A 23010-nucleotide genomic window follows, 5' to 3' on the forward strand; every position below is an offset into this window, starting at 1 on the left:
AGGGAAGTGAAGGGATGAAGGCGCAAAGGAAAAGCAGCCAAGATATAATAGTTTAACCATAAAACACTCCATGTTCCTCCTCAAGGGGAGACAGAACAATCTGATACTTATCTCTGAGTTCTGAAGGAGCCAGGGTCCCCACCACATGGAGTAAGGAATGACCATGTTGACCTCTTCTGACATCAATCAACTAAGACTGTTGACCTTCGCTTCAATTCTTTGCTAAATTCTCCTCTGCTTGTGCCCCTTTGTGAATATGCATGTACCTTTAGCTTGAAGCTTCCCCAGCTTGGCTGTTGGGGAGACATGGTTTTGGGCAAAATCTCCAGTTTTCTTATTACTTGCTGCAAGTAATAAATCCTTTTTTCTTCTGATTTTGGCTTGGTTGTATCTTTTGGCTCAACGCTCACCAGGAGGCACATCCAGTTTTACTGGTAATGGTATGCCTTCTTTTCTCATGGATAAATACCTATGAATGATAGGTTATGTGGCATTCAATATATTTGTCTGCTGGGTTATATGGCATTCGATATATTTATCTTTTTAAGAAACTGCCAAACCTCTGTATAGGCTCACTAGTAGTCTATGAGAGGTCCAGATTTTCCATGTGTTCATCAACATGCATGGTCAGTGTTCATAATTTTAGCCAGAACTAATAAGTGTATGCAAATTTAATTGTGTTTTTAAGTTGATTTCAGTAACATCAGTCATAGTAGAGACTCCTGTGAACCTCAAGTTCACTGCCAGTGAGGAGGTCAGTGGCAAGGGGCTTCAGATCTTTCCTTGGAATCTGGGGTGTCAGTCACTTTCTGGGCAAAGAATCTTTGGTAATCTGAAGATAACAATCCAAATTTTCCTTTGGGACAAATTGCAAAACCAACTTGATTGAAATTTACTTTCCTTTTTACCTTTCTGAGTCTTCAGATTCCAAAAGCATGGCTTAAGAATTCTGTTTCTGAAAGGGAATTGCAGGGCAATGCTGCTGCCCATGGCAAAGATCAAAAGCTATCTCATCTGGAAAGCATACTACTACCTGTTTTCAGCAAATGCTCCTCACTCATTATCTTCCTTCTGAGTAAATCATTGGCAATGAATGTCATTTTTTTTTTTTTTTTTAATGAATGTCTAAATACACGCCCTCTCTTGAGGCGGCTTTTATTCCTGAGCTTCTACTGCTCACGTTACCTGAGCTTAGAATCCAGGCAGCTGGATTGGTCTGGGCTGCAGTTATCCGATGGCTCCTGCAATGTTAACTGGCTTCTTTCCTCTGTGTGTGTGTCTGCTGCTGACACCAGGCTTGGCTGGGGCGGGCAAGCTGCTGGTGGTACCCATGGATGGGAGCCACTGGTTTACCATGCGTTCAGTGGTGGAGAAACTCTCCCAAAGGGGGCATCAGATGGTCCTAGTCATACCAGAGGTGAGTTGGCACCTGAGCAATTCATCCAATGTTATAGTAAAGACTTATCACACGGCTTACACTCTGGAGGATTTGAACGTTGAGTTCAGGAAATTCTCTGATTTTCAGTGGAAAGTTCGGCCACAGAGTCTACTTCCTATGTTAATAAGTTCAGCCAACACAGTTTTTGATTACTTTTTTTCACGCTGTAAGAGCTTGTTTGAGGACAAGAAATTAGTAAAATACTTAGAAGAGGGTTCTTTTGATGCAGTGTTTCTAGATCCTTTTGATATGTGTGGTTTGATTATAGCCAAGTATCTCTCACTCCCATCTGTGATCTTCACCAGGGGAGTTTTCTGCCATTATTTTGAAGAAGGCACTCAGAGTCCCCTGGCCCTTTCTTATGTTCCGAGAGCTTTTTTGGAATTCTCTGATGCCATGACTTTTGAGCAGAGAGTGTGGAATCTTATCCGGCACTTAGAGGAACGATTATTTTGCCACTATTTTTACAAAAATGTTGAAGAAATTGCCTCTGAGATTCTCCAGACGCCTGTCACAACATCTGAGCTCTTCAGTCAAGCATCAGTTTGGTTGTTACGAAACGACTTTGTTTTGGACTATCCCAGACCAGTGATGCCCAACGTAGTCTTCATCGGTGGCATCAACTGTCAGGAGTCGAATCAAAAGCCATTGTCAGAGGTAAGTTACTTCTCCTTTAGCATATTGAAGATTAATGTGGCTTTGGACATTTAAAGAAAAAGATGCCTTAGTAAATTGTGATTTATCATTTATATCCTTAGCATTTGTAATTTCTTTCCAGTTGAACAAAGTATTTTGTGCCAGTTCATCTAATTGTGCATTATCAAATTTTACAAAGCTCCTTCTTTGCTAAGTATGTGTATACGATTGATGTGATTGTTTATAATTTCTAGGCTGCATTTTTAAATACTGTTTTTGAAAAAAATGCTAAAAAATTTCAATAAGAAATGAAACTTCTCTTTTGTTGACCCAATGCTGCCCCCTATAGGAAAATGCTTTTAGAGGTTTTGTATGCATCTCTTCCAGTTTTTCTGAAATTACTTTATATAAGTGCATGTATCTCATGTAACTTCTCACAGCCATTTATTAAAACACAATATACTATCAGACAGGACATATAATTCCTTACCTTGCTTTTTTCTCTTGCCAATTGTGTACATCTTCTCAGTCAGTATATATGCAAATGTGTCATTCTTTTTATTTTAAAAAATATTTATTTATTATTTTGCTGCATCAGGTCTTAACTGCAGCATATGGTATTTTTGTTGCGTCATGCAGGATCTTGAATTACCGCTCGAGGGCTCTTTATTTGTGGCTCACAGGCTAAGTAGTTGTGGCATGCTGGCTTAATTCCTCTGTTGTATGTGGGATCTTAGTTCCCAAACCAGGGGTGGAACACGCATCCCCTGCGTTGAAAGGCGGATTCTTAACCACGGGACCACCAGGGAGGTCCCTGTCACACTCTTTTAAGTAGTTGCATAAAATTCTTTACTTTGAATGCATCATAGTTTGTTCAGCTAACCAATGCTGGTAGATATTGATGGTTTTTCCCACTTTTTCTTTTATAAGCAAGACTGTATCCTTAATTTCTTTACCTGCATATATTTCTGACTTCTTGCTTTTATCTCTGTAAGCTAGTCTTTGTTTGTTTTCTTGCCTGGGCAGCTTGTGGGATCTTAGTTTTCTGACCAGGGCCCTTGGCAGTAATAACTCAGTGTCCTAACAACTGGACCGCCAAGGACTTCCTCCTTTGATTACTTATAACTCTTCAAAAATGTTACAACCATTCTTAGTTCATGGGCCATACAAAATCAGGCCACTCAGATTTTTCAGTATCTTTTGAAGATGGGAACAAGATTGCTGGCTCCCCAGGGTAAAGTCAGAGGTGAGACAAGTGAGTAAGAAGCGGGGAGTCTAGCAGGAAAATGTGAGTTTTAGATATGTTATAATGCTCTATTCACCCTGAAAACAGTACTGCATCACTTGTTAATAAGAAATGTATTAGAGTAAGTAGATGCTCCTGGTACAAGGCAAGGTTACTCAGAGTAGTAATCCATTTAAATTTAAAACGTTAGGGAGATAACCTGAGTCCTTCTGGTCAGCTCTGGGCCCAAACTGCAGGACTCTGAGAGGCTGTGCCTCTCCCCCTCTCCCCTTTGACCAGTTTCTGTGGCAACCCCAGGCACCACCCAGCGCCATCTGCACCCTCTATCTGAGGGTGGGGTACTGTGCCATCCTGAAACCATGCCCAGTCCATTGTGGTTCATAGGTCACCCAGAGGGGTGTAGAGATATGTAAAGCCATATGGATTTTGTATCTACCTCTTACAGAGAGAGAGCTATAAAACATGTTGAACCATATATGGCTTTATATGTTTGGTTACATATGTCTATACTGGGTTGGCTAAAAGTTCGTTTGGGTTTTTCTGTAAAGTCTTTTTCTAAAAAACTAAAAATGAACTTTTTGGCCAACTCAACGTCTATAAAATAAATGGTTTTCCATATCTATTAAAGGATTACATGTATTTGAAAGGTTTCATATATCTGAAAGGCAATATATAGGTTTTTAAAATTCATATATTGTAAATTTATTTACATTTATATAAATTATATATAATATAGTGCATATAAAATTAAAAACATATATATTTGTAAGTACAAATATAAAGTAAGCATAATTATCAGAGAGAATTCTGACCTCAGAGAAGACCCTTTAACCAAGATCCTTGGATATAGCATAACTACAAAAGCAAATTTTCATGAAAAAACTTATGGACATCTTGTATTTCTCCTGTGCAGTTTGAAATGATTAAGATGGTGAATTTTTTAAAGTGGAAAAAAATGTCTTTTAAGAGCGGATTGGTTTGAATCAGGATACAAACATATTTCCCACATTGGATCATTTCTTCTAACTATAACCGTCTCCTCCCTTTTAGCAATTGCTTGTTGTAGTAACTGGATCAGTGTCTTGTAGAATGTTTCATGTTCTAGTTTGTCTGAAGGCTCTCTTGTGGCCGTGTTTATCTTGTTCCTATGAACTGGAAGTTAGTGTAGGTTTGATTGACCCAGGTTCCCCTCTTTGGACAAGCACACGGTATCCGAAGCGCTGTGTGGTTGGTATTGCATCACTGCAGATGGCAGCCTTCGTCTGACTACTCTACTTTGAGTGATTTTGACTTTGGTCTGAATGCAAAGTCATGCTCTCCTGTGTCTGCTGTGGCTTTCCGAGGTCCTGAGGGAACTTGGACCAGGTGACAAGTAGGGATGAAATTGGACAAGTTTCCACCTCCTATCTTTTGTGTCGAATTGCGGCTCCGAGACATCCTTGGTGCCGTTGATAAAGCTCTCTGTCTTCTAGGTCCTTCCCGCCCAGCCAGCCACATCCTCTTCTTTTATGTTCCAACCCCACTGCCTGCTTCCAGTCTTTCACACCGTTCCACTTTGGGGCCCTCATACCTGCTGTTCCTCTTTCTGGAATCCTCTTTCTCCCTTTCACAACCAAGCTAAGCTCTACCTTAGAGACACTTGGCCTTCATAGATGTTTTGGTACATGAAACAGCCTGGCATTTAGAGTTGCTCCGGTGGGGTGAGTGGCACCAAGGAACTGAATCCTATGCCCGATCTGAAATAAATGAATATCCTGAAGACTTAAGGCAAGTCCAGAAGCTGCAAACAGGAGTCGGGAGGCAGCACTCTGCTTGGGAAGGGCCAGGGGCTCTCAGCAGAAGGCTGAGTGGTTGTTGGACTCAGTGCAGATCTTCAGGAGCATGAGAACCTCAGTTGAGGTCAGCTGATAGATATGTAGGCGTGACTCAAGATGTCACTCACGATCCCTCTGGATACTTCTGTTACCGAGTCCAAGCTCACCCTGCTCACTGCACGATAGGCCAATGAATCCGAGAGATGAGGTGTTGAGGCAAGGAAGAGACTTTATCTGGAAAGCCAGCTGGCTGAGAAGATGGCAGACCAGCACCTCAAAATAACCATCTTGTCAGGGTCAGAATGCTAGTTTCTCTTACAGATCAGAGATGGGGGGAAGGTGAGGAAGCAAAGCAAAAAGGCCATTAATCTTGCAAACATCTCCTAGAATGGCAAGCCTCAGGCAGGGGATGTGTTCATTTTCCCCTTCCTGCCATCCACAGGTGGACAGGGTTCTGAACAAAGGCGCTTTAGCTTGACCATCAGGCAGAGGGGTAGGATTCTCTGAAGGAAGCTGTGAAGTATGATTATAATAACAAAAGCAATGAAAAGCAAGTCCAAGAAACAGTTCCAACATGCAGTCAGAGCTGACTTCTTCCCCGAAACACTTGCTCCTTTACTGTCTCCTGCCTCCCTCTTCCCTGCAGCTCCCCTGTTACTTCCTATCTCTATTACATCTGTCTTCTCTACCTCCTTTCCACCCATGTTTTCCTATATCACTTTCTCATCATAAATCCTGCCACACAGAGGGCAACAAGAAAGGGCATCCCAATGTCTGACTCAAGACATGGCGCTTTCAGTACTGAAGAGAAGCAGTGAAGTTTTGCCCAGAGGCACATAGAAAGAGCTGGGAACACAGAGGATGTGGTTGGAGAGCCCAGGTTCCCCCAGCCCTCTCTCGCTACCATCTTCTCTGTAGCTATAAACCAGTGTTCTTCCCTGCCCCCTGGGTAATGGAGAGCTGCTGCTGAGTATGTATTGCATCTGTTCAGTAAGTTGGGGTTCCCAGGTGGTGCTAAAAATAAAGAACCCTCGTGCCAATGCAGGAGACGTAAGAGATATGGGTTTGATCCTGTGTGGGTTGGGAAGATCCCCTGGAGGAGGAAATGGCAACCCACTCCAGTACTCCTGCCTGGGGAATCCCATGGACAGAGGAGCCTGTGGGCTATAGTCCATGGGGTCACAAAGAGTCAGATACAACGGAACTGACTTAGCATGCACACACAGCACACAGAACTCTCTTCCAGATCAAATATGATAATGCATGTAGAGTACCTAGCGTGCAGCAAAGAATTGGTGACAGCTATAACCCCAAAACTGGGTGATGCTAGGTATTTCCCAGGACAATGATTTCCAACCATCACAATTTTTGAAACATGATCAGATGCCAGTGTTCTCCTCTTGTTGGAAACCTCCTATGAATTATTTAACCCTCAGATGGATAGAGTACCCTTAGGGAGAGTTTAGAAATTAAATACAATGAAAGCCAACATAGATTGGCATTGTTCCCAGCCCGTTTTGCAGATACTGAAACTGAGGCACAGAGAGGTTGAGTGAGTTGCCTGTGGTCACACTTCTAGTGGGTGGGAGAAAGCAGGATTCCAACTCAAACATTCTTTTTTTTTTTTAATTAAGATATACTTTACATATCATAAAGTTCACCCTTTTAAAATATCCAGTCAATGGTCTTTGGTATACTGGAAGGTGTAAGTAATCACCATCATTATCTAATTCCAGATGACTTCCTCACTTCAAAAGGACATCCCATAGCCCTTGGCAATCCATCCCCCTCTTCCCCAGGGCCTGGCAAGCACTAATCTACTTTTTGTCTCTATGGATTTGCCTGTTATGGATATTTCACAAGAATGGAATCATTCAGTATAGGTGCTTTGTGACTGGCTTATTTCAGCTACTTTTCAAGGTTTATTTGCTTTGTAGGAATGTATTGCTATTTCATTTCTTTTTATGGCTGAATAATATTCCATCGTATGGGCATACATACCTATTCATCTGTTCATTAGTTGATGGACATTTGGGTTGTTTTCACTTTTTTTTGGCTCTTATGACTAATGCTGCTCTAAACATTCATGTACAATGAGCCCAGACATTGCACTTTTAGGGGCCAAGGGCCTAACCTTGCCCTTGACTGTCTCCTTGTGCAGACTGGAGACTCTTGGGAAGTGCCCTGCCTGTGACCTTTGGGGAAGTTATATGCAGTGAAATTTTCCCAGGGTGGGCTTGACGTCTATCTCATGGCTCTCTAATCTCGCAGTGGATATGATATTTGTTGCTTTTTCGGTACTCAGAATAACATGCAGTTGGCACTTTTTTTGTTATCATAAAAGATCCTTCATTGAACAGATATCTATTGAGAGTCTTCTATGTGCCTGGTTAAGAACTGGGGACGTGGCACCTACAAATGAACATGACTGCCTGATGGAAGTTGCCGTCCAATGGGGAGCAGGTATTGATTGATCAGTTACAAATGGTAAAAAGCACGTGATGAGCGGAGGGTACACAGAGAACGGACACTGGGGTGTCTTGCCAGGTGAGTGACCTTAGGAAGAGGTGGGGAGAGACTGTGCCAAGCAGTGCAGCCCAAACCCAAATATCACGAGGCATTTCACACTGAAACCCAGGCACGCTCTTCCCCCTTCCCCCATGTCTCGTCTCCTTAGTCTAGCAAATGCAGGAAGTGGAAGTCCAATTTTCTGTCCCTTCTGAGTAGTCCTCTGTCATGGCTGCTGAGTGACCTGTGCCCCCCCCTCCTCTTTACTGCTGGCTCCTGGGGCCCCCACCCACAATGATGCCACACACACTCCCCCCACCCCACCCTGGAAGTCACAGACAAGGTCCCTATGGTAGGATGTGTGCCCGCCAGAGACATCAGGCTGAGCAAACCATATTTGCCAGGACTGGCCTATCCATGGGTGATTCAGACTTGACCCTTTGGGACCTGTGCCAAGACCTGGGCCCAGAGCACTCTGACTTCAGGGGTCCCCACCCCGCAGCCTAGCAAATGGATTAAATTGCCCTCGTATGCCACATCACATATTCTGTCACTGTCACTTGATGAGCTGAAACACAGTGGACCAACCGACCTGAGGTTATATTTGTATAGCATTTTATTAGTTTGATTTTGCTCTTTTTAGATTCTGGATTTAGTAAATGTCTTTTTTCAGGCCTCAAACACTTTGCAGGACCTTTTAAATCTTGTAGATCCAACCCCTCTTTATCATGAGCTGCAGGTAATTCAAGGGTCAACCTTTCTAATCATCTTCTTTCTATCATGACATCACCCCCTCCACATACACAGAGACCTTTTCACCTTCCCTCTACTCAAAATGCCAGGGGTCCTCCATTTAATTTTAGGGGCATCTCAGCTTCCATCCCAGGATCTGCCCCCTTCTCCCTGTGGATGCTGTGCTTACTTGCTCAGTTGTGTCTGATCTTTGCCACTCCATGGACTGTAGCCCACCGTGGATACACGCCCTAAACTCAGTGGTTGGGTCTTCAGGAGACCCTGAGTAAAGGTTGGCTTTCCACCTTGACACTCAGTGATGCCCCAGGATACAGGGGGTCTCACAGCACTGCCTAGATCAGGCCTGGCCCTCCAGGGTGGCTTACCCTTAGGATCTCCCCTCTCCCTTGCTGTGACTGGCAGACACTCTAGATTCTTCTTCCTGCTGTCTTATTCTTACACATGCACATGCATACACACACATCATTCTTATTAATAGAAACCGTCTTCTACACACTCCCTTCTTAGTTTGCAAGGTTATCTCTCTGGTGACATTTTACAAAGTGGTGTTAATTTCATTCTTTCATCTCCTGTCTCCTTGTATGACCCTTTGGGCCTGCTGGGAATAAGAACAGGCCCCATAGCTAAGCCTCCTGTCCAGCAACTCAGAGACCAGAGCAGAGTTCTGCTAGGAAGGGCCCAGGGTGGTCCTCCGCTGGATGGGGCCTGGGCTGAGGAGCCTGAGGTTTGCAGGGCATCTTGCTGCGTCCACCTCCACACACTTCCTTCAGTCTTCCTCCCTCTAGAAGCGCTGTTCTTGCAAAGAACAGGTCCCGCCTGCCTTGGAGGGTGGACTCTGACTCACTCTGCTCCCCTTGGGACCATCAGGGTCTCTGTGCCACCCTGATGGACACACACCAGGATGCTCTCCTTTCCCGACTCTGATCACTGTGAGTGGGAAACCCTGCTGGCACTTTCCTCCCTGGGATGTTGCAATGAATTTGCGATTTGGCTGGGCTCCTGGGACCAGGTTGTGCTTGCACCACCCCTTCCATGCCATTTCTTGGGCTTCTTCTCTTTCCTTGAGTCCCAACATGCTTCCTGAGCCCACGAGGCTAGGTTAGGACAGGCCCTTGCGTGCCAGTTCAGCTGTGCGTGAGTAGTCCTGGGCGAGTCTGTTTGAGTTCTGCTAGGAACCACCTCTCACTTGGAAAGCCTACCTCCCACACCCGTCATCTTTGGACTCCCTCTACTCAGCAGTAAATCACGCAGTGCTAACATGAAAATCAAGAGCCAGATCACACCCTGGACTGATGGGTGGCAGAGCTGGAAGTCAGTCCCGGCTTTCTGACTCATACTCCAGTGCTCTCACCACGTGCTAGCTCCCGTGGGGACGTGAGCACATGCAGTAGAACACCAAAAGAACACCGACTCTTTTGGGAGAGGAAGCTGGTCAGTAACAGTATAATCTGTAATCGTTTAAATCTGTAAGCTGTCACTTGCAAAAAAAAAAAAAAAGTAAAACAGTGTCACTCTTCTCTTTTCTTGTTTGTTTGTTTTGGGAAATGCAGGTATTTTTCTTTAATATGCTATTTATCCTAACCCAGAATGGACTTATTATCTTAAATCAGTTAATGAGGAGGCATTTTTTAAAGTGATTTTAATTTCTAAAACAAATCATTTTGTTGGTGTTGTTCAGTCACCAAGTCTTTTCCAACTCTTTCTGACCCCATGGACTGTGGCAAGACAGGCTCCTCTGTCCTCACTGACTCCTGGAGTTTGCTCAGATTCGTGTTTATTGAGTTGGTAATACTATCTAATAGATCACTTGGGTAGACATTACCCCCACAGGGCTTCCCAGGTGGCACAGTGGTAAAGAATCTGCCTGCCAATGCAGGAGATATATATTCGATTCCTGGGTCAGGAGGATCCCCTGGAGAAGGAAATGGCACCCCACTCCTGTGTTCTTGCCTGGGAAATCCCATGGACAGAGCAGCCTGGTGGGCTACATACAGTCCATGAGGTCACAAAAGATTCAGATAGAGCTTAGCAACTAAATGACGACAATAACAACAACGTCATTATAAAAAGGGTAAATCATGAGAGGCTAGAAGGGAACCTGGAGCAGACCATTCCAGAAAGCCTCCAGAAGAAATCCACCTGGCCCATGCCCTGATCTCAGGCATTCAGTCTCCAGAACCCTGGTAATACATTTCTGCAGTTTAGGCCACCTGCTGTGTAGTCTTTGCTTCAGGGGCCCTCATTAGTGGGAAATTCCCTAAGCCAATGGGAAATTGTTTTCTAAGCCAAGAAAATGTTCTGTGGTGTCTGGGATCCAACGCTAGAGACACATCTTTGTTTCAAATGCTGGCTGGTTGAGTCACCATCAAATCCCTGTCACCTGCTGCTTTCCCTTTGTATATTTCTTCATTTTCCCACTTTCTCTCCTGCCTCTTTTATTCCTCCTATCCTCTTTCCATTCGCAGTGCACAACTTGGAACTTTCAATCCTTGAGATTTTATCTTAAAATTAGTTAATTATTAGGCTGCCTTGGGTCTTAGTTACAGAATGCAGGATCTTTGTTGCACACACTCTCTAGTTGTGGCACGCAGGCCCAGTTGCTCCATGGCATGCCATCTGGACAAACATAGACAGCGTATTAAAAAGCAAAGGCATCACTTTGCCAACAAAGATCCATCTAGTCAAAGCTGTGGTTTTTCTAGTAGTCATGTACAGATGTGAGAGTTGGGCCATAAAGAAGGCTGAGTGCCAAAGAATTGATGCTTTTGAATTGTGGTGCTGGATAAGACTTGGACTGCAAGGAGATCAAACCAGTCAATCTTAAAGGAAATCAGTCCTGAATATTCACTGGAAGGACTGATACTGAAGCTGAAGCTCCAATATTTTGGCCCCCTGATGGAAAGAGCCAACTCATTGGAAAAGACCCTGATGCAGGGAAAGATTGAAGGCAGGAGGAGAAGGGGACGACAGAGGATGAGATGGCTGGATGGCATCACCGAGTCAATGGACATGAATTTGAGCAAACTCCGGGAGATAATAGAGGACAGAGGAGCCTGATGTGCTACAGTCTGTGAAGTCACAAAGAGTAGGACAAAACTTAGTGACTGAGAAACAATAACAACAAAGTTATCTGGAATCCTTGTTCCCCAACCAGGGCTCAGGCCCACATCCCTGCATTGCCAGGCGGCCTCCCAACCCCTAGACCACTAGGGAAGTCCCCCTTTGAGACAATTTGAGGATTTGCTTTTGCCCAGCAGAAGGCTTCTCGGTTCATCCACACAGAACCTGGCTGCCTGATCAGAGCCAGAGGAAGTCCCTCTGAAGGACCTGCCCTGGTGCTCACATTCTCGGATTAGTGGATTAACTCGCTAATTCTCGATTAGCCTCTGTGGCAGACGCGGTAATTCAGGTGCAGAGAAGTGGGTTGCGCTGCTGGAGGGGGCAGCGTGGGGAGGGGGAGGCGGCAGACTTCAGAATTTCTGTTCTTAACCACAGTCAGAGTGGGTGTCGTGGTCTTTGAGCACATATCTGTTAGGATTATTTTTTAAAATAATTTTATTTATTTACTTTTGGCTGTGCTGCTGTCTTCATTGCTGCGGGCCTTTTTATCTTTAGTTGTGGCAAGTGGGGGCTCCTCTCTTGTGTTCCGCCGGCTTCTCATCGCGGAGGTTTCTCTTGTTGCGGAGTGTGGGCTCTAGGACATGAAGGCTTCAGAGTTGTGGGACGTGGGACCTTCCCGGGCCAGGGATCAAACCCCGGTCTCCTGCACTGGCAGGTGGACACTTGACTATGGAGCCACCAGAGAAGCCACCTGTTGGGATTCTTTTTGTCTTCTGGTATAACAGAGGGCCCCCAGGCACAGTGGTGAGACCAGGAGAAGTGGGGTGGGAGGTAGGTCAGACTCCTCTGTGCCAGGGCAGCTTTCTGCGTCCCCCCTTGAATCCAGTCATCACTATGGTATCCAGGTAACCAGGATTTGGAGTGACCAGTTTTGCTCTGTCGTTTCCAACCCTGAACTTGGCATCTGTTCACCCTGCATTTGGGAATGAGAAAAGTTGACAACTGGGGAAGCCCTGATAGATATTTGTCCATGGACATGGTCACGGATGCTGCAGAATCTGGGGTGGGGGCTGATCAGGATGAAGGGCTGAAGCCAGACCCTGGGACCCTCCAAGTTGCCCCCCAGTGGGAGAGGGACAGACCCATTGTTGGGGATGCAGAGAAAAATAAAAATAAATCGAGAGGCTCAGGTGAACGCTGGTAAGGGGCCTGGTCGTTGCAAGTTAGCCATGTGCTTGAAAATGGTTAAATATTAATTTAGATTCCTTCATGTAACAGGGCAGTTCAGGGCAAGGAGAGGTAGGCTGGGTCTGTGAAGGGCAGGGACTGGTTGAGGGAAAAAAAAAAAAACCTCTCCCAGAGCTTGGCAGTTTCGAGCCTGTAAATTGTTCTTGTTGATACCCGCCCACCCTCCAGCATGGCGTGCCTTCTTCGGAAAGTTTCTGCGGCGGTTTTCTTCTTAGCATTTTGGGGCTTGGCCCTGGGGGACAGGCTGCTGGTGGTCCCTCAGGATGGAAGCCACTGGCTCAGCATGAGGGACATCACGGAGCGTCTCAGTGAAAAAGGGCATGAGATCGTGGTGGTGGTGCCCGAGGTCAATCTGCTCCTCCTAGAGTCCAGGTACTACACAAGGAAAATCCACCCAGTGCCCTACGACCAGGAAGAGCTGGAAGCCCGTTACCGCTCCTTCGGGAAACACCACTTTTCTCCACGCTGGCTGGTGACTGCCCCCGTGGTGGAGTATAGGAACAACATGATTGTCATCAATATGTACTTTACCAACTGCCAGAGTCTCCTGAGGCACTCGGACACCCTGCGCTTCCTCCGGGAGACCAAGTTTGACGCCCTGTTCACAGACCCGGCCTTACCTTGCGGGGTGATCCTGGCCGAGTACCTGAACCTGCCCTCCGTGTACCTCTTCAGGGGCTTCCCCTGCGCCCTGGAGAACACGTTCACCAGGACCCCGAGCCCCTTGTCCTATGTCCCCAGGTACTACACTCAGTTCTCGGACCGGATGACCTTCCTCCAAAGGGTGGGCAACTTCCTGGTGAACTACCTGGAGAACATTCTGCTCTACTTGCTGTATTCCAAGTATGAAGACCTGGCGGGGGAGGTCCTTGGGAGGCAGGTGCACTTGCCGGCCTTGTATCGGAAGGCCTCCATTTGGCTGTTAAGATACGACTTTGTGTTTGAGTATCCCAGACCAGTCATGCCCAACACGGTCCTCATCGGAGGGTCCAGCTGCAAGAAACAGGGCGCCCTGTCTCAGGTGAGTGGCTGGCTTTCTTTCGGGTGGCAGCGTGTCTTCCTGGGCAGACGTGGTTCTGATGTGTTCTGTCTTACCTATACCATGTGGCTCCGGGGAGGGCTGCCTGAGGAGGAGAGGACAGGCTGAGGTTTTGAATGATGCTGTGGCCTAGAAGGAACACAGAGGTGGTGCGTGGCAATAGCGGGAGATATCTTGAGCCAGGTTATCTGGGGGCATGCACAGAGTCCTCGAATGAGCCTGAGAAGTTTCCAGTGCAAACCCTCTGCTTGTCTGTTGAGGAAACAGGTGAAGCTGGACCAGGAGGACACAGAGTCAAGAGGCTTATTTGTTGCTGTTGTTTAGTTGATAAGTTGTGTCTGACTCTTTGCCACCCCGTGATCTTCAACCTGCCAGGCTCCTCTGTCCATGCTGGCCCAGGTCAGAATACCTTCTCCCTGTGGCTGAGTCCCTTCGCTGTCCACCTGAAACTACCACAACTTTGTTAATCGGCTATACTGTAATATAAAATAAAAAAGTAAAAAAAAAGTACATTCTCCCATCTCTGGGCACTGCCTTTTCCCTGGACCCTAAACCAGGAGTCAACATAGGATAGCTAGTGGACAGAATCTGCCCAGAGCTAAGAATGGTTTTACATTTTTTTTTTTGAAGGGATGTTATAAACCTCAACAAAGAGTGTGTGACAGCAATGTGTGGGGTGTGCTGAGCCTACGTATTTACTATTTGACTCTTTACAGAAAAGGTGTGTTGACCTCTGACCTAAGGCAAGTGTCCCTAGGTGCCCTCTTGACGTGTGCAGAAAGAGGGCCCAGAGCTACTTTGGAAAAGAAAAGCTTGTGAGTTTCGTGAGATCGTTTGGTTTTGCTTTAATATTTACAACTTTGAAAGACTTCTGATCACTTGTTCACACTGGAATTCTCTTTTAAAATGAATTTTTTTTTTTTTGTCAGAAAGAAACCCTGAAATAAACCCCAAAGGCCTCACCACCTTTCTTGAACATCTGCTGATTACTTTAATATGCTGGACAGTTGGCAGCAGCTATGGGAGCAGGGCCAGGGGCTGATGAGCTTAACTAGACTGGTTTCAGGAAGCACAGAGCATGAACTAGAAATTCGGGGTTCTGGGAAATTTTCATTAAGACATTAATAAGCAAAAATGTACTAAGAAACATTTGGCATAAGAAGGGAAGAAAATAGTGTTTTTGTTACCTATCATTTTATTTTTGCAAAAAAAAAAAAAAAAGGTTTGTATTCAGTTATATTGAAATGCTGGACTGTAGTGGGTGTACTTTCTGAGCCCCGTGAATCTTTACCTGATGCTTGACTTTATGTGTGAATTGCAATCCCATTTCATAATAGAGAACATTCTATACTACAATACATAATTATCAACTTACATTTGTTAATTGCTGGAGGTTCAGTTCAGTTCAGCTCAGTTCAGTTGCTTAGTCGTCTCCGACTCTTTGTGACCCCATGGATTGCAGCACTCCAGGTCTCCCTGTCCATTCCCAACTCCTGGAGTTTACTCAACTCATGTCCATTGAGTGGGTGATGCCATCCAACTATCTCATCCTCTGCTGCCCCCTTCTCCTCCTACCTTCAATCTTTCCCAGCATCAGGGTCTTTTCCAATGAGTCAGTTCTCTAATCAGGTGGCTAGAGTATTGGAGTTTCCGCTTCAGCATCAGTGAGGTTGCTTCATTTACCTTCCATGAATGAATCCATTCATTCACCTTCCATGAATGAATCCATTCATTCACCTTCCATGAATGAATCCATTCATTCATTCATCTTCCAATGAATATTCAGGACTGATTTCCTTTAGGATGGACTGGTTGGATCTCCTTGTTGTCCAAGAGACTCTCAAGAGTCTTCTCCAACACCACAGTTCAAAAGCATCAATTCTTTGGTGCTTAGCTTTCTTTATAGTCCAACTCTCACATCCATACATGACTACTGGAAAAACCATAGTTTTGACTAGATGGACCTTTGTTGGCAAAGTAATGTCTCTGATTTTTAATAAACTGTCTAGGTTGGTCATAACTTTTCTTCCAAGGAGCAAGCGTCTTTTCATTTCATGGCTGCAGTCACCATGTGCAATGATTTTGGAGCCCAAAAAAATAATGCCTGTCACTGTTTCCCCATCTATTTGCCATGAAGTGATGGAACCAGATGCCATGAGTTTAGTTTTCTGAATGTTGAGCTTTAAGCCAACTTTTTCACTCTCCTCCTTCACTTTCATCAAGAGGCGCTTTAGTTCTTCTTTGCTTTCTGCCATAAGGGTGGTGTCATCTGCATATCTGAGGTTATTGATATTTTCCCCAGCAATCTTGATTCCAGCTTGTGCTTCATCCAGCCCAGCATTTCTCATGATGTACTCTGCATGTAAGTTAAATGAGCAGGGTGACAATATACAGCCTTGACGTACTCCTTTTCCTATTTGGAACCAGTCTGTTGTTCCATGTCCAGTTCTAACTGTTGCTTCCTGATCTGCATACAGGTGTCTCAAGAGGCAGATCAGATGGTCTGGTATTCCTATCCTTTTCAGAATTTTCCACAGTTTGTTGTGGTCCACACAGTCAAAGGCTTTGGCATAGTCAATAAAGCAGAAGTAGGTGTTTTTCTGGAATTCTCTTGCCTTTTTGATGATCCAGTGGATGTTGGCAATTTAATCTCTGGTTCCTCTGCGTTTTTGAAATCCAGCTTGAACATCTTGAAGTTCTTGGTTAGTGTGCTGTTGAAGCCTGGCTTGGAGAATTTTGAGCATTACTTCACTAGCGTGTGAGATGAGTGTAATTGTGTAGTAGTATAGTTTAAGCACTCTTTTGCATTGCCTTTCTTTGGGATTGGAATGAATACTGACCTTTTCCAGTCCTGTGGCCACTGCTGAGTTTTCCAAATTTGCTAGCACATTTAGTGTAGCACTTTCACAGCATCATCTCTTAGGATTTGAAATAGCTCAACTGGAATTCCATCACCTCCATTAGTTTTGTTTGTAGTGATGCTTCCTAAGGCCCACTTGACTTCACATTCCAGGATGTCTGTCTCTAGGTGAGTGATCACACCATCGTGATTATCTGGGTTGAGAAGATATTTTTTGTATAGTTCCTCTGTGTATTCTTGCCACCTCTTCTTAATATCTTCAGCTTCTGTTAGATCCATAGCATTTCTGTCCTTTATTGTGCCCAGAAATCAAAATGGAGTTTTTTTGGACAAATGATCAAACCATTTCAACGCCATGGAAAAATGTGCACTTCGGAGTGATGTTTGGAAGTCTGTAGTGCTGGTGGCCACACGACCTTGTGAATGTATTAAATTGCACAGAACTGTTTTCTTTAAATGGTTAGTTTTGTTAGGTGACTTCAGCTAAATAAATTATTTAAAAAGAAGGTACTTATAGATCAGAAAGAATAAAAGCCTGGTTTATAGCTAAAAAGAAATTTAAAAACTCTAGGATTTTCCTGGTGGTCCTGTGGTTAAGAGTCTGCCTTGCAATGTAGGGGACTTGGGTTCGATCCCCGGTCGGGGAAGGTTCCACATGCTGTGGGGCAACTAAGCCCGTGTGCCTCAACTATGGAGCCCACTCTCCCTAGAGCTGTGCTCTGCAACAGGAGAGGCCACCGCGACGAGAAGCTCACGCATGGTAACTAGCGAGTAGCCCCCACTCTCTGCAACTAAAGAAAGCCTGCTCACAGAGTTGAAGACCTGCTACAGACAGAAGTAATAAATAAACAAAAAATATTAAAAAAAAAACAAAACCCCAAACACTCCTTAGCAGGCTAGTAATGTGATTAGGCAATACAAAAACACAACACAAATGGCTAATAAAAGTTTGAAAACACACTTGACTTCAGAAATAATGCAAGAATTCAAATGAATAAATAACTACATTACACTTGCTTATCAAGTCAGCAAGCATTTTTATAGGTAACTGTTGGCCTAGCTGAAAATAAATACTCCTGTATTGCTTTCAAAAATGGGTCAAGTCTTTTGCAAACCAGAGCTGGCTGATCATTCCTTGCATAAAGCTACAATTCATGATCTAGGAAAGGGCTCAGGGTAACTGGGGACCCCCAGCCTTGCCACATGGGAGAGCAGGGGATTGATTTCCCTCCCTCCCCAGTTGCCCATGTTGGTGCGACTCTGACCATAGCCCCTAGGGCCTCCTCTGCCCAAGGAGGGACTCAGCCACCTCTGAGGGCTTCCCCTTTGTTTCTGCCAAGAAGCTTCAGAGAAGCCCAAGGTCATCTGGTAGATGGTTCCCAGGGGGCAGCCCCAGGTGTTCTGAAGCCATGTGTCCTGTCCCTGCCCAGGGCCTCGGCTCCACCCTCGTGCACCTCGACATCTGGCCCCAGAGCAATTCTGCTGCTGGAACATTTCCTCGGGTGCCTTCCCCTCTGTCCATGGAGGCTGTGATCCCAACCACCTTCTGGAACGCCGTCTCTCTTGTTCCTTCATGCTTCTTAGCTGAGACCAGTCTGTCCCATGGCTAACGTCTTTTCCTTTTGGGAGGCTCAGGTCAAATGCCTCCATCTTAGAGAAGACTTCAGTCTTACATTTCATTATTAGAAGGGCCATGGGAGGGACTTCCCTTGGTTGTCCAGTGGGTAAGACTCTGCACTCCCTGTGTAATTCAGGGGTTGTGGGTTCAATCCCTGGCCGGGGAACTAGATCCCACATGCATGCTGAAACTAAGATCCCATGCAACCAAAATAAATAAAAGCCACTGACGTGTTTTCTTAGAACAAAGGAAGGTGGAGATCAATCCTAGTGTCTTCCACTTGCAATTCAGAGAGCTGCTCAGAGCTTGGAAAAGTGAAAGTTGCTCAGTCATGTCTGACTCTTTGCTACCTTAATGGACTATACAGTCCATGGAATTCTCCAGGCCAGAATACTGGAGTGGGTAGCCATTCCCTTCTCCAGGAAAGGCCAGGAAAGGAGCTTGGAAAGGACAGGTTTCTATTCGTATTCGGTTGTATAGACCATGGAGGCAAGTCCTGGCCAGACCTCAGGCTCTGGGCCCAGCACGTCTTCTCTGCCCACCTTGCCCGTCATGGGGGAAGGAGGGAAGGAGCGCTTGGCCCTGGCCCATCATTAGGGAGAAGAGGGTCCAGTCTGTCCTCCCATTGCTGGCTCTAAGCATTCCTCCCTCGTCCCCATTACCTCAGTAGGGCAAGAACTGTAAGACTGGGATTTGAACAGGCTGTGTGGTAGAGGCAAGTGGCTTGCCTCTGGGTGTTCATTTCTCCATCTGTGAAATGGGAACAGTCAGGTAGCCATGGAGTTGGGTGGGTGAGACTCAGTTCATGGGAGAATCTTGAAACCAGTCAGTGCAACTCAAATGTGAGAGAGTGACTTTAGGCTGGAATAACAGGAAGGGGGCCCCTGAGACAGGAGGTCGTCTGATTCATCAACACGAAAACGGATGCCTCGAGGAGAGCTGAGGGAGCTGCCAGAGGCCGCAGGCTGCAGCCGGGGGCAGAGGCAGGATGAGAACCCACTTCTTGGCTTCTCCCACCCTGAGGTCCAGCCCTCTTTTTTTCTAATTAGGCAAGACTTGGAAAGGCTCAGCCTCATGGAGGAAAGAAAGGAAACAAGGGGCAAGTCAGTGGATCTGGCCAGCTTTCTCCTGGCCTTGTGGCCGTGAACTTTGGATTCCCCAGTTGAAATGGGCCTGACCAGGCCTGCCTCACCCCCTCACTGGGTTATTTGATATTTGAGGGTCGGTAGAATGCGAAATATGTTACAGCACTTTGTAGATCATCGAAGGAAACTATGGCCCCCACCCCTGCCTTCCCAGGACCTTAACTCAACGCAGGCTGAAACTTTCACTCCAACCAGAGTTTGAACCTATGTCTCCCTGGCAGTGGAAGTGCCAAGTCTTCATCACTGGATTGCCAGGGAACTCTCTCTTGCCTCATTCTTTGGAGAGCATCCCCCCTCCCCCCTCAGAAAACCAGATTCCAATTTCTCAGGGCTAACTCTTCTGTTCCCAAATTTTCTCCTCTTGTGTTCTGGTTCTCAAACAGGGGTGATTTTGTCCCCCAGGGAGCATTGTCTGGAGACATTCTGTGGGGTCATAACTGGGGGATAACCTAGGCTTCCCTAAGGGCTCAGTGGGTAAAAATCCACGTTTGATGCAGGAGACACAGGAGATGAGGTTTCAGTTCCTGGGTTGGGAAGATGCCCTGAAGAAGGAAATGGCAAGCCACTCCAATATTCTTGCCTGGAGAATCCCATGGACAGAGGAGCCTGGCAGGCTACAGTCCATGGGGTGGCAAAGAGTTGGACACGACTGAGCGACTAAACCACCGCCATTGTCATCTGCTGGGAAGAGGCCAGGGATGCTGTTAAAAATCCCACAAAGCACAAGAAGTATACCCATCCACCCTCTCCCAACAAAGAATCATCTGACCCAGAACAGTATAAGTGCTGGAGCTGAGAGACACTGATCTGAACAAATTCCAAGAGAGCATCAGTGACTTCTTCCCACAGGACCCCCAGCTGGGTGGTGGTGGGGGGGTGACAAAGGTGCTCTGCTCACCTTCTGAACTCATCTTGTCTCCTGACAGGGGTCTCTACAAGTAATACTCACTCAGGCTTGCAGGTTGAACTGAGGATTGACTTTTAGGCAAGTCAAGGGAACAAAACCCCAAAATGCCAAGTCATTCTTAACAGGCGATTTAAAAAATCTAAGACTTGAGCCAATGTCTACAGTGCCTTCAGCAGGTTGGTTCTCTTTCAAAATTCCATGTTTATCTTTATGACTAGTTATCTTGGAGATTAACAGACATGCAGTAATTTTGACATCACTGTTTATGTTAATAAGTAATTTCTAAGGAGTGGCTAAGTACTAGAATGAGTCAGGGTTAAAAAAGAGAGCATTCAGTGTGAGTGTCTGAAATATAAGAAACTTGGTTGGCTAGTGATTTAGATAATTCTAGGAGAAAGATAAAGTGGGTTTAAAAAAGAAATGTTACTGAGTTTTAATTCATAAGCCATACAGTGTGAAAGTTGCTCAGTCATGTCCAACTCTTTGTGGCCCCATAGATTATACGGTACATGGAATTCTCCAGGCCAGAATACTGGGGTGGGTAGCCTTTCCCTTCTCCAGGGGATCTTCCCAACCCAGGGATTGAATTCAGATCTCCCATATTACAGGCGGATTCTTTACCAGCTGAGCCACTAGGGAAGCCCTAAGTCATACAAGTCCTCATTAAAATTTACAATTTGATGGATTTGGAGTACATTCATAGATTTGTGCAACCATCAGCCCAACTAATCTTAGAATATTTTCTATCACCCTCAGAATAAAGTCTTTTTTTTTTTTTTGATGTGAACCATTTGTAATGTCTTTATAGAATTTGTTATGACATCGTATCTGTTTTATGTTTGGTTTTTTTGACTGCAAGACATATGGGATCTTAGCTCCTCGACCAGGAATTGAACCAGCTCCCCTCTGCATCGCAAAGTGAAGTCTTAACTAGTGGGCCTCTAAGAAGGCCTCAGAATACTCTTTAGCATCAATAGCCATTCTTCAATCTCCACTCTCCCCAGCCCCTGGCAACCCTCCTTTTCTGTCTCTATGGATTTGTTTATTCTGATCATTTAATCCAAATGGAATTTGTAATATGAATATGTGGTTGATTTTTTTTTCACACAGCCCATCTTCCAGGTCCATCCATGTTGCAGCATCACTTTTTATTGTGGAATAATATTTTGTGCTAGGGCTTCTCTGGTGGGTCAGATGGTAGAGAATCTGTCTGCAATGCAGGAGACTTGGGTTCCATCCTGATATACTATGCTCTATGTGTGTACTTGTCAGACTTCTGCCTTATTTTACTTTTTGGCCCTTATGAATAATGCTGCTGTGAACATTTGATCGCCAGTTTTGTGTGGACATATGCTTTCACTTCTCTTGGGTAGATACCTAGGAGTAGAACTACTGGGTTGTATGGTAACTCTATGTTTCACCTCTGTTGTTCATTGTTCAGTCTCTAAATAGTGTTTGACTCTGCGATCCCATGGACTATAGCCCCCCAGGCGCCTCCGTCCATGGGATTCTCCAGATAAGAATACTGGAGTGGGTTGCCATCCCCTTCTCCAGGGAATCTTCCCCACCCAGGGATCAAATCCAGGTCTCTTGCACTGGCAGGTGGATTCTTTACCACTGAGGCACCAGGGAAGCATATTTCATCTTTGCAGTGCTGACTCACTCAGTCACATCCGACTCTTTGTAGCCCCATGGACTGTAGCCCTCCAGGCTCCTCTGTCCATAGGGATTCTCTAGGCAACAATACTGGAGTGGGTTTTGCCATGCCCTTCTCCAGGGGATCTTCCCGACCCAGGGGTTGAACCCAGGTCTCCTGCATTACAGGAGGATTATTTTACTATCTGAGCTACCAGGGAAGCCCAAGAATACTGGAGTGGGTAGCCTCTCCCTTGTGGTGAGATACACTTATAGTAAAAATGACCGTTTTAAAGGGTGCAGTTCAGTGGCACTCAGTACATCCTCAGTGCTGTACACCCTCACCACTATCCATTTGCAGAACATTTTCATCACCCCAAAGGGAAACCCTTTCCTCATTAAGCAGTCACTCCCCACACCCCACTCCCCACAGCCTTTGGCAACCACTAACCCACTTTCTGTCTCTATGGATTTGCCTATTCTGAATATTTCATAGAAATGGAATTATGGAATAGGTGGTTTTTTTGTATCTGACTTCTTTACCTAGCTTAATGTTCCAAGGTTCATCCACATGAAATCAGTACTTCTTTTTAATGACTGAATCGAATTCCACTGTATGTGTGGACCACATTTTGCTTCTCCATTCATCAGTTTCAGTTGATGGTTGTTTGGGTTTCCACTTTTTGCTATTGTGAACAGTGCTGCTATGAACATTTGTGTTCCAGTCTGAACACGCTATTTCAATTCTTTCGCGTATACACCCAGGAGTGTTGGATTATACAGTAATTCTATGTTTAACTTACTGAGAAACTGCCAAACTGTTTCCCACAAGTGGCTGCACCATTTTATTTATCTCTAGCAATGTGTGATTGTTCTGGGGATCTACTTACTGTATAGCATGTTGTGTAGAGAGTTGATGACCCTGAATTATATACTTGAAAGTTTCTGGGAATTCTTTGGCAGTCCAATGGTTAAAACTCTGCACTTCCACTGCAGGAAGGAGTGGGTTCAATCCCTGGTCAGGGAGCTAAGATCCTGAAAGCTGTGTAGCGTGGCCAAAAAGAAAAGTTTCTAAGAGAGTAGATGTTACATGTTCTCACCAC

At 45.3% G+C, this 23010-nt stretch overlaps 1 protein-coding gene across 2 annotated transcripts in view; it reads left to right on the forward strand.

The window, feature by feature from the left end:
* Positions 1 to 1180: 1180 nt before the first annotated feature.
* Positions 1181 to 23010, forward strand: part of LOC122677686 (UDP-glucuronosyltransferase 1A1-like) — a 141355-nt gene continuing 119525 nt past the window's right edge. Inside the window, exon 1 of one of the 2 annotated variants that reach the window (XM_043877889.1) lies at positions 1181 to 2095. In XM_043877889.1, the coding sequence (XP_043733824.1) occupies positions 1235 to 2095 (861 nt within the window). In that variant the 5' untranslated portion in view covers positions 1181 to 1234. Of the gene's footprint in view, positions 2096 to 12801; positions 13725 to 23010 lie in introns of those variants that run through there. The other variant, XM_043877890.1, reaches the window with a different exon arrangement.

This window comes from Cervus elaphus, chromosome 20, assembly GCF_910594005.1.
Source record: "Cervus elaphus chromosome 20, mCerEla1.1, whole genome shotgun sequence".
Taxonomy (NCBI): Eukaryota; Metazoa; Chordata; class Mammalia; order Artiodactyla; family Cervidae; genus Cervus; species Cervus elaphus.